At 38.9% G+C, this 11,193-nt stretch overlaps 2 protein-coding genes across 3 annotated transcripts; both read left to right on the forward strand.

Annotated features, from left to right (window-relative positions):
* Positions 1 to 973: 973 nt before the first annotated feature.
* On the forward strand, positions 974 to 1,966 carry LOC122467910 (olfactory receptor 11H6). Its single transcript, XM_043554484.1, has one exon. The coding sequence runs from the start codon at positions 974 to 976 to the stop codon at positions 1,964 to 1,966; it is 993 nt and encodes a 330-aa protein (XP_043410419.1).
* Positions 1,967 to 5,876: 3,910 nt separating this feature from the next.
* LOC122467911 (olfactory receptor 11H7) lies at positions 5,877 to 10,935 on the forward strand. Of its 2 annotated transcripts, XM_043554485.1 has the most exons (2): positions 5,889 to 6,797; positions 10,933 to 10,935. In XM_043554485.1, exons 1-2 carry the CDS (start codon positions 5,889 to 5,891, stop codon positions 10,933 to 10,935), a joined length of 912 nt encoding a protein of 303 aa, XP_043410420.1. The 2 variants fall into 2 exon arrangements, with proteins under 2 accessions (XP_043410421.1, XP_043410420.1); XM_043554486.1 differs by lacking the exon at positions 10,933 to 10,935 and having other exon boundaries at positions 5,877 to 6,833.
* The last annotated feature ends 258 nt before the right edge of the window (positions 10,936 to 11,193 follow it).

Below are 11,193 nucleotides of genomic sequence, written 5' to 3' on the forward strand. Positions count from 1 at the left end.
TAATGTATAAGGGACATAACAGCTTCCATTTGTTATATAAGCCTCCAACCATCACCATAATGGAAGAAGAATGAGACTTACTTTGTTTTTTGGGTTTTTTTAAATTTTTTTCAATATATGAAATTTATTGTCAAATTGGTTTCCATACAATACCCAGTGCTCATCCCAAAAGGTGCCCTCCTCAATACCCATCACCCACCCTCCCCTCCCTCCCACCCCCCATCAACCCTCAGTTTGTTCTCAGTTTTTAAGAGGGAATGACACTTACTTTGTATAGCTTTGGCAGAGTCCCAGGATCAATGCACAGAAGTAATAAAGGAGACATATTTTGTTCAACACAAAGTACTTTGAGAGAGCCAGAGATCCTCAAGAGGAAATGAACTAAATTGTTCTACAAATCCAGATGCCCCCTAGCAGAATGTGACCTAGAGAGGGCTACTCAGATGATTTTCACACCATTTTACAGAATCCTGAGGTTTCTAGATCACCTCCCTCAGAGCAGCAAAAGCAAAGGGTCTCAACACTCTCACCACACAGTTCCACTTATCTGCTTTTTATTGGACTTTTGTGTATGAAACTCTAAGAAAATTTATTGCTTCAGATTTATATTCAATTTTGTTACAAAGTAAAGGAATGTATCCAAAATCTATACTTACATGTAGAATATCTAAGAGGTAATGATTTTAACATGAAAGATAAAATATTACTGAGACTCAGAGTTATAGGAATATTTGAAAAGAAGTGAGGTTCATTCCAAACCAATCTTCAAATGGCCAGAGTATCTAGGAGTTACTGGCTTTGCACATTTAAGTAAACCCCTTAAATTTCTCTGAACTTCAGTTTCCTTATCTATAAAAGAGAAGGATGAAGCACACCTCCCTACAGCTCAAAGGGTCATTTGGAAGATCAAATGAGATAATTTATGTAAAAATACTTTGTACATTTACAAGTGAATTGTTAGCAAAACCCACAAATGTTCATTGTTATTCACTCCTTGGTTACTTCTGTTTCTCTAACAGCTTTGGAATCTCAGAACGCAACAATGCATTTTGTGACTGAGTTTGTCCTCCTGGGTTTTCCTGGTCAAAGGGAGATACAGAAATTTTTCTTCTCATTAATCCTTGTGGTCTATCTCCTCACTCTGTTGGGGAATGGGGTTATTGTCTATGTAGTGAAATGGGACAAGCGGCTTCACACACCCATGTACATCCTCTTGGGAAACTTTGCCTTCCTAGAGATCTGGTACATCTCCTCCACTGTCCCAAACATGCTGGTCACCATCCTCTCTGAGACCAAGACCATCTCCTTCACTGGATGCTTCCTCCAATTTTACTTCTTTTTCTCACTGGGTACAACAGAGTGTTTCTTCTTATCAGTTATGGCTTATGACCGGTACCTTGCCATCTGTCGCCCACTACATTACCCTTCCATCATGACTGGGAAGCTCTGTGTGATCCTGGTCTGTGTTTGCTGGGTGAGTGGATTTCTCTGCTATCCAATCCCCATTGTCCTCATCTCCCAACTTCCCTTCTGTGGACCTAACATCATTGACCACTTCGTGTGTGACCCAGGCCCATTGTTCGCACTGGCCTGCATCCCTGCTCCTTCCACTGAACTTATCTGCTATACCTTCAACTCAGTGATTATCTTTGGGCCCTTCCTTTCTATCTTGGGATCTTACACTCTGGTACTCAGAGCTGTGCTTCGTATTCCTTCTGGTGCTGGTCAAACTAAAGCTTTCTCCACATGTGGGTCACACCTAATGGTGGTGTCTCTATTCTATGGAACCCTTATGGTGATGTATGTAAGCCCAACATCAGGAAATCCAGCAGGAATGCAGAAGATCGTCACTTTGGTATACTCAGCAGTGACTCCACTCTTAAACCCCCTTATCTATAGTCTTCGAAATAAAGACATGAAAGATGCCCTAAAGAAACTCCTAGGATTAAGAAGTAACCCAGACTGAGACATGTTTGAGAGAGAAGCAGAATTTATCACTTCTAACCTTAATTATTTATAAAAACAATAGAGAATGGCTTCAGAAAGTCGTGTTCCAGCTCACACTTAAGTAGAGGGAGATACTTATTTTTCACGGTTACTTAGCAGTTCAAGTTCAGCTCATCAATGAAAAATGTTCAATAAAACATTTTAAATTATCTCACTGGATAATTATATTGTGTTATTATATATATCTTCTTTCCCTGTGATGTATCCTCATTGGTTTAATCTTAGCTGGTGGAAAGAATCACATATATGTGTACCTAGAGGCTTTCAATAGAGGGTGCAATCTTCTAAATTCAGAAAATACTCTTAAAGACAATGGACCAAGGGGCTGCCACTAACAACAACAACAACAACAACAACAAAAAGCCCACCCAGTAACAGACATTTTCCATTGTTTAAAGCTGTCTTTCACACCAAAAACAGAATATGTTTCATACTTCTTTCACTTAGAGATAAAGTACAAACTCTCCTTCCTGCCAAAGCTCTCATTCACTAGACTCCTCAATCCATTCTTCTTTCCTGTTGATCCACTGTCTAAGCCCTGCACTTCACAATGATCATTCTACATGTTCTCCCAAGTGGGCATCTTTACTCTTAGTGCTTACTCCCCAAATCAGTTGTGACAACTCCACTTGTAAATATGGAATAACAATGTCCTAAGCATATTTTTACGCCTCTCAGAAGGCTATAGAGCAACATCTGAGTCAGGAAAGCATTAAGAGAAAATTATACCAAGAACTAATTCCATCTTTGTGCCCAAACCCCATGCTGAAACAGGAAAGCCATTAGGTGAAAGGCCAATGTAGTTAAAATGAAAGTACCCCCTTTTAGTTATGGCCATTCGGGAAATAAAGTTAGGTGTGCCAGGAAGATAGGCCTGCTGGTACTAGTTGATTAAATACTCTCACACAGTGTTTCTCAAACCTTTCACTCCTCAATCCAAACAAAGAATGTTTGGCAACAGTGGTCAGAAAACACGGGGCACTTGGGGTCAATATTTCTTTGAAACTCAAAGTTTTATCTAAAAAATGATCACAAATTATACTTTCTATTCCACAGTACATACGTATTTTGTGTAATAAAGAATTATCTTCTCTGAGTAAAACCTTCCCTTCAGGAAGATATTTAATTAGGAGCTCTGTGTATCCCATGGCATACAATCACATACCCTGTTTGAGAAATACAAACTTAAGGAGACAATGGGGCCCCCAGAGAGTCAATGTAGCACATTATCTAATAATAACTATGGGCCAGCCTACCAGAAATATTAATGAAACCCCCAGGCAAGAAGGAAGAAGGTCCCTAGAGAAAGTTACAAGATCACATGAAGAGATACCTGAGAATTCTCAACAATGGCCAAAATGGCACATAAACTAAGACCAGCACATAGTTTCAGCACACTCTGTAGGAAACAGACCACTAGAATCTCACAGTGCAAAGGAAGTGAAATAAGTCATGCATGAAGCTCTCACAGAGGGCTTCCACATTAAAGGCAGTGAAGGAGAGAATCTTCGTGGCCTCCCTATGAACTCTCCCCAAGATGACCTAGGAAAGCTTCACAGTATATAGGAATCATCATCTCTGATGGGCATTGCTGCTATTATACACCACAGGTGGGCCCATTCACCTATATATTTGTTCATTCAATATGCTCAAGAGATTGAGTATCAAGGAATATTGGTTACTCACAGCTCAAAATCAAAAACAAAACTCTCAGAGTGTTTAGATCACCCTGGAACTTATACTCCCCCAAATAAGTACACTGAATTGTGTCAAAGTAATCCACAGCTCTTCCCCATCTCAGGAAGTGTCTGGAGCACCAGGAATGGTATGACTTTCACAGGTATTTTGAACAAAACAGTGTGGAACTAGCTCCATCCACTGGGACTGAAACCAAGAGAAAACAGGGATTTGTTTTGTTTTGTTTTGTTTTGGTCTCCTCTCTCAGTTCTCTCCTCTTTGTTCATTCCATTACTTATGTCCACCATCAGGAGAGGTGGCATTAAAAAAAATTTTTAAGGGTAAAATCATATGAGTGTGTATAACAACTAAGATTCACATAGGGTTTAATGGTGAATATATTAGGAAATGCTTCTTATAATTATGTTGGAAACCATTTGTGAAATTCATTTACCATGCTTTCCCTAGAGCTAATAGTTTTTCTGTGAAGTCTTTTTTTAATGTAAAAAAGAGTAGCCTCTAGCTCAAACACATGCATTTTTATTTTGAGTCAAAGTCTGTGAATCTGATTCAAGTCATTGTTGCTGTTTTCCCAGGGGTAAGTGGCTGGTCTCTGCATTACTCCTTTCTTGTCTTGTCCAGAAAAGAGAGCTCTTGTTTGGAAAGCACAAAGTTCCCACAGTGGGAAACCATTTTTTATACCAAATTATCTTACCAAAATCATCCATTCTATGGAACCCTTAACAAAAATTATGATCAATGCAGGTAGTTTAGTTCTTCATAATCATCTTAATTTAAAAAATTAAAAAGAATTTATCTCCATCTTTCAATTTCCTTCTCTTCTTGGCTTCTTGTCCACAAGACTGCAACCTGCTTTGACTTAACCAGTCCAATAGGAAGGTTGTGTTTGCTTCTAGATGAATAGGTTCATAGTTCACTTTATGCATTATTCATTTAGTGAACTTGCAACAGCTGTTTCATTGTAAATATATTTATATCACTTAACATAATCTCACTGAATAGAAGGATTTTTCCCATTTGATTATGCTCAGTGAGTACTATAAATATTTTATACACACCACTTCTATCAAAATTATTTTTAAGCAGAATTTTCCTCTTATCAAAGAAGTATCTTGTTAAAAAAATTCTGGAGATTTTAATATGTTAAAGCTATCATTGTGTTCTTTTCTCTGAATTATTTGATTCTTAAAAAGGTATCTTTGGTGATGGTGTTGTAAAGAGAATAAGGTCAAATTTTGGAATATGGGAAATAATTATTTTTGATACATCTTTGATTCTTTTCTATTATTTTGAAAATTGAGAGTATTTTTTAAATAGACTAAATCTATTTAAAAATCTTCCAAATAATAAACTTTAGGAAGATTGTAGCAGCAGTGAGAAGAGCTTTACAAGAAAATCTCCTGGTGATTTTAATTTTCTTCTCCAATACATTGTATCTGTTATATTCATCTTTAATAACATAGATTTAAATGCATATGAAGCATAACTTATCACATGAAATTAATCATTATGGAGTGAATTATAGTGACTTTTTATTGACAAAAACAAAGGAATAAATACCAAATTGTAAATGAGATTTAATGCAATGTAAACATCTTTAAATAGGAAGTAGCTGTAAGAATTTGATATCTGAACATCTTTGTTGATTTTCTCCCACTATCATGAAAAAAATGATAGAAAGTAAATCTCCTAATGGAAATGGCTCAAGAAAAAAGGTAGGGGAGACAGAGAGGGTGAGAATCTGTAATAATGTCAAAGCTCAAACCATTCAAATCTATACAATGTGCCAGATACAAACCTATTTTTACATGATAGCATATGTGTCCTCACATTTTGAAATGAATAGCACTAACTTCTATATATGAACAGTTTTCACTGAAAAAAAATTAAACATAAGACAAACCATTTTTGCCTCTAACACAAGATTTCTTTATATCTAAAAAAGATTAAATTTAACTGATTTTGCCCACTGATAAAGAAAGTTCAAGTAGCTTAGAATTGTACATTTACAAAAAATCAGGGCCAAAGAGCTCACTCAGAATAGAGCAGGACTTATTCAAAACTTGTTTTAGAATATTCAGTACATTTTCCTGCATCAAACTGCCTATCCTAAGAAAAGTTTCAAATGTCTCAGCAGAAAAGTGACTTGTCATTATCTGTCTTCTCTCCACAGTCTGGGGGCCATGAATAAGTCAGGGATATCTACTGTGACACAGTTTGTCTTGTTGGGTTTTCCTGGTCCCTGGAAAATACAGATCATCCTTTTCTCAATGGTTTTGTTGGTCTACATCTTGACTCTGACTGGGAATATGGCCATCATTTGTGCAGTGAGGTGGGACCATCAACTCCATACACCTATGTATGTGCTCCTGGCCAACTTCTCCTTTCTAGAGATCTGGTATGTGACCTGCACAGTCCCCAACATGCTGGTCAATTTTCTTTCCGAAACTAAGACCATATCATTCTCTGGCTGCTTCACTCAATTCTACTTCTTCTTTTCCCTGGGCACAACTGAGTGCATCTTCCTCTGTGTCATGGCCTATGATCGGTACCTGGCCATCTGCCATCCACTGCACTATCCCTCCATTATGACCGGGAAGCTCTGTATCATTCTGGTGTGTCTTTGTTGGCTCATTGGTTTCCTTGGACATGCAATTACTATTTTCTTCATTTCTCAACTACCCTTTTGTGGTCCCAACATTATTGATCACTTTCTGTGTGATGTGGACCCACTGATGGCATTGTCCTGTGCCCCCACACCAATCATAGAGTATGTATTCCACTTTGTGAGCTCTCTTATCATCATTCTCACCATTTTGTACATTATTGGGTCCTATGCCTTAGTGCTCAGAGCTGTGCTTCAGGTTCCTTCTTCAGCTGGGCGGCAAAAGGCCTTCTCTACCTGTGGATCCCACTTAGCTGTGGTGTCTCTATTCTATGGAACCATAATGGTGATGTATGTGAGTCCTACATCTGGCAACTCAGTTGCTATGTATAAGATCATCACACTGATATACTCTGTAGTGACACCAGTCTTAAACCCCCTCATCTATAGCTTACGCAACAGGGAAATGAAATTTGCCCTCCGTCAGGTCATTTGTGGAATAAGAATCATCCAACCCTCATGAAAAGGTTTTGTGAGAAACAATGACTCTTTTTCTGAAAGTGGAACAGTAACTCTTTTCTTCCAATCCAAACTGATTTGACTTTATTCATAACCATAATGGTCCTGTGGTACAAAACAAAATTCATGTATTTAGTCATATTTGGATGTGCTTTTAGTTTCATGAATCTGTTTCCATGGAAAGAGATTGCCACCCAACACAGAGAAAAAAATAACTCTTAAAAATCTCAATATTTACCTCCAGGAAGGTTTTGATTTTTTCAGTATACAATCTCTGTCCACACAACTTGGTTAAGAGATATGAATCAAATTGGTTATTTGCTTACAAGGCTGTATAATGCTTCATTTTTAAAAAAATTTTTAGTGTTTATTTATTTATTTTGAGAGAGAGAACTTGCAAGGAGAGGAGGGACAGAGAGAGAAGGAGAGAAAGAGAAACCCAAGCAGTCTCCATGCTCAGTGCAAAAGTGAACATGGAGCTTGATTCCATGATCATGAGATCATGACCTGAGCTGAAATCAAGAGTCAAATGCTCAACCAACTGAGCCACCCAGGCATATAACACATAAAATGCTTTTTGTCATTTCAACTTGGACCAATCTTGAAAGGGTTTTCACCCCAAAGCACAACTTGGAGAATAAGGCCACCCCAAATGTGAGTCTATATGGAGTGGGTCACCAGAATCCAGGGATGAAAGAAGTCATAAGTAGCTAATCAATGAAGCACTACATATATCAGGTAACTACAGTTTAGGGAGCTCTGCCCCCACCAAAAAAGGAAACACTCCATGAGAGAAAAATCAACCTACAAACTTCTGCCAAACAATAGGGCAACAATACCACTCAAGGAAAAGCTTTTCACCTTTATTTTTCTCCCACCTGAAACCTAGAGTAACCAGAGGCAGTGTAGTCATGTGGGAGAAAAGGAATAAAAGGGCAGAGGAAAAGTAGTACATCAAGTCTGAGTCAGACACAGTCTTGAGAAATAAGTTTTAATTTGGATAAAAGATTAAAATTTTGCTTTTAAACTATACTACAATTTCCAATATCTGGACAAGAGAACCCTGTATTAATACTAAAAGTAACCAGAAAAGCTATCACAGTGGCCCAAGATATTATCCACAGATGGAAACAAATAGAACATCAGAAAGTGTGTGAAGTAGAAATGGTGAAAAAAAAATAAAGTTTCTTTGTGTTTATATCCCACTAAGTCCAAAACAATCAATTAAATAATTAAAGTGCAAATGTTTTTAAAATGCTGTAGCGTAAAGAAGGAAGAAAACCTTCACCTGAAGACCAAAAGGTATATTTTTGAAAGTATTCTTGGGCAACTGGACAGCACTATACTTCAAGATGAGTACAGGAACTTAAAAAAGGTGGGAACAGAATCAGAAAATCTACTTGGGAAGCTACTAATGACAGATTTGAACAATCCACTACAGTTTGGACTTAATTCAGCACTAATATTTTAGTGATTCAGCTGCATTCATTAGCAGAAGGAAGAGAAAGTATTTTGTATAAAATAGCTCACACGTATCCTACTACTGCAACTTATTAGATGTTGAATATGTAGCTATACCTATCAAACACCTATTCTTTTGTTAAGATTCAATTGAGACGTCGCTTCCACCAGAAAGTCTTCCCAACATTCCCAGGTTGCACTATGTGTCTCTTCATAATGCATATAAAACACACCAGGTAATTTTTCATCATTGTACTTACAAACTCTTTGAGGTGAGTCTATTATGTATGTCTCTTCCTCTAGAGTATAAGCCCTTTTAGCACAAGGACAATATCTTATCGTTTCTTCCCCAGCATGTAGCATGATAACTGACTGAATTATAGTAAGCATGTAAAGAAAGGAGGAGGAGGGGCCCACATGGTGGCGAAGTAGGGGGAATTCATACTTCCCCCTCTCTCAAAGAAGTGTAAAAGCCGAAGGACTTTGAACACCAGAGCCTGGGAGGTAAAGAGAATGAATCTGCTAGGAAAAAATGGGAAAGCTGGAAAAAAAGATAGGTGGGTAACTGCTGACTTGGGGGAGATTAAAAAAAGGCCACGTGGGCACGGAGGGGAGGGACCCCCTTCTGCAGAGAGACAAAGGAAAGAGAAAGAGCGGCTAGGGAAGTGCAGGACCATATCTGGACAGGAGAAAGACTTTGGACTGAGACTGAGAGGGATCCGATCTCTAACTGCGGGGCTTACTTCAGACTGGAGCTGGCTCCCTGTTCATACACCTGGGGAGGAGGGGAACCAGGCCGGGGTGTGGTTGCAGGTCAGGGGCTCAGTCGGCAGCTGGAGAAAGTGGTTCCCTCCTTGGAGGGCTGTGCAATAGCTCAGAACCTGCCTGCGTCGGCCATCCCTGGGCACAGTGGCTGGGCTGAGGGCTCAGTCTGCAGAAGGATAAGGCTACCGTTTCCCTGGAGTGCTGTGGGAAAAGACAAAGGCTGCCTGTGTCCGCCACCCCGGGGGGCTCAGTCCACAGTAGGAGAAGGCAATCCTCCTGTAGTGCGGCTGCACAGACAAAGCCAGCCAGGACCACATCTCGCTGCACTGAGAGGCGCTTCCCCAGGGCTAGAGCGCACTGAGCGGGACTTTGAATCCTAGCCCAGCGCAGGGTGAGAGGAGTTGGTGGAGAAAGACCGCCCCATCTGTGCTCGCTGCACAGTGAAGACGACTCAAACTGAGTCCACCGGGTCCGGCTCCGTGGAGAAGAGACTGGGGGATCACCACCCCCCCCCCCCACCGCCACCAAGACGGGGCCTCAGGGATCACTCCCGGGACCCAGAAGGGAGGTGGGTTCAGATTATGCCAAACCATACCCCTTTGCACTGGGTAATTGTGTATCCACCAGAACGGCACAGACCCTGCGGACAGCTACTACCTACAAGCGCTGCAGCATTGCCCAGGTTAACTCTAGGTCAATTCTGGATATATAGATACATTCTCCACTTCCCCCACCCCCCGCCCCATTTCGTCTCCTTATCCCTTCCCTCCCCTCGGCTGGTTACTCTGGTTATTGGTCTGTCTAAACAAACATATTTAATCCATTGTCTTGACACATGTTCTATACCTCCTTCTTCACACTTCTTTCTCTCTCTGGAATAATCAAGCCATATAGTTTCTCTGTCTGGGTAACTTTATCTTTGTTTCTTTTTCCCCGCCTCCTTCTTTATTTTCCTTTCTCTCTCTCTGGATTAAGCCTTTTAGTCTCTTTGCCTAATCAATGTTTATTCCACCGCCCCCCTTCCTGTCATTTCTCTCTTTGTATGTGCTCTTCCATCAGCACTGCCTCCACCCTCTTCTTTACTTGTAGTCGGTGTTTTGGGGTTTTTTGTTTTTAGTCTTCAGGGTTTTTTGTTTACTTGTTGGTTTGTGTTGTTTGTGTGTTTGTGTGTCTTTTGTCTCCTGTTTGTCTACCTGTTTTCCTTTACAGGGCTACTCCAAGGAACAAATCAAAGCATATCTGGTGGAGGGTCCAAAATAGTAAGCATGTAAAGAAAGGAAAAGTTTTTAGAACTGGATGAGTGAGCTAGTTCCTGAATCAGTCCTCACTGAATTAAATATACTTTGGTCACAAAACCACTAACTGTTTACATTTTTTTAATTTAAGGAAATTATCACTTTTAAAACTATATTTTGGTATGTTTTATAATAAAAAAATATCATCTTGTCATAAAATTTTTGAACAATACGTAAGAGGTAAAGTTAAGAGTAAAAGCTGTCACCTTCCTCCTTACAATCCCACTTTCCACAAATAACAAGTTTAATACTGGTCAAAATTTCTATATATATATAGTAGCATGCAAATGCATATATATATAATGCATACATATATATATATATATATAATGGTTTTTCTTTTTTTAAACTGATTGTATTACACAGACTATTTCATAGCAGTTATTTATTCTCCTAAAATTGTGTAATTTTCTATACAGGTACAATACAAATAGATATGCTTCATTCTTTTTCACTTTCATATTGTCCTCTTGTGGAAATAAATCATAACTTTTTCATTTTTCCCCAACTGCTAGACAAACATTGTGTTAAAGTATTCTATTCTCACATAGGTTCAATCTATGGAAAATAAAAAATTAAAAGTAAAAAAAAAAAAAAAAAACCTACAGTTCTAGGGAGGATCTTGTTAAAGAAAACAAATCTATCACAAATACCATCTAACTAAATAATAAGCCAAACACACACAAAGTCTATATAATGTATATGCAACTTTAAAGAATACAAAATTTAGAAATGCCTGTGTTCTTCTTCACCCAAGTAAAAATCATGGCACAGTGTCAGCACTTTAGACGCCTTTTGTGAGCCTATCCTCAGCTACATTAGTCTCCCTACACAGTAAGAGGG

This window comes from Prionailurus bengalensis, chromosome B3 (assembly GCF_016509475.1).
Source record: "Prionailurus bengalensis isolate Pbe53 chromosome B3, Fcat_Pben_1.1_paternal_pri, whole genome shotgun sequence".
Lineage (NCBI taxonomy): Eukaryota > Metazoa > Chordata > Mammalia > Carnivora > Felidae > Prionailurus > Prionailurus bengalensis.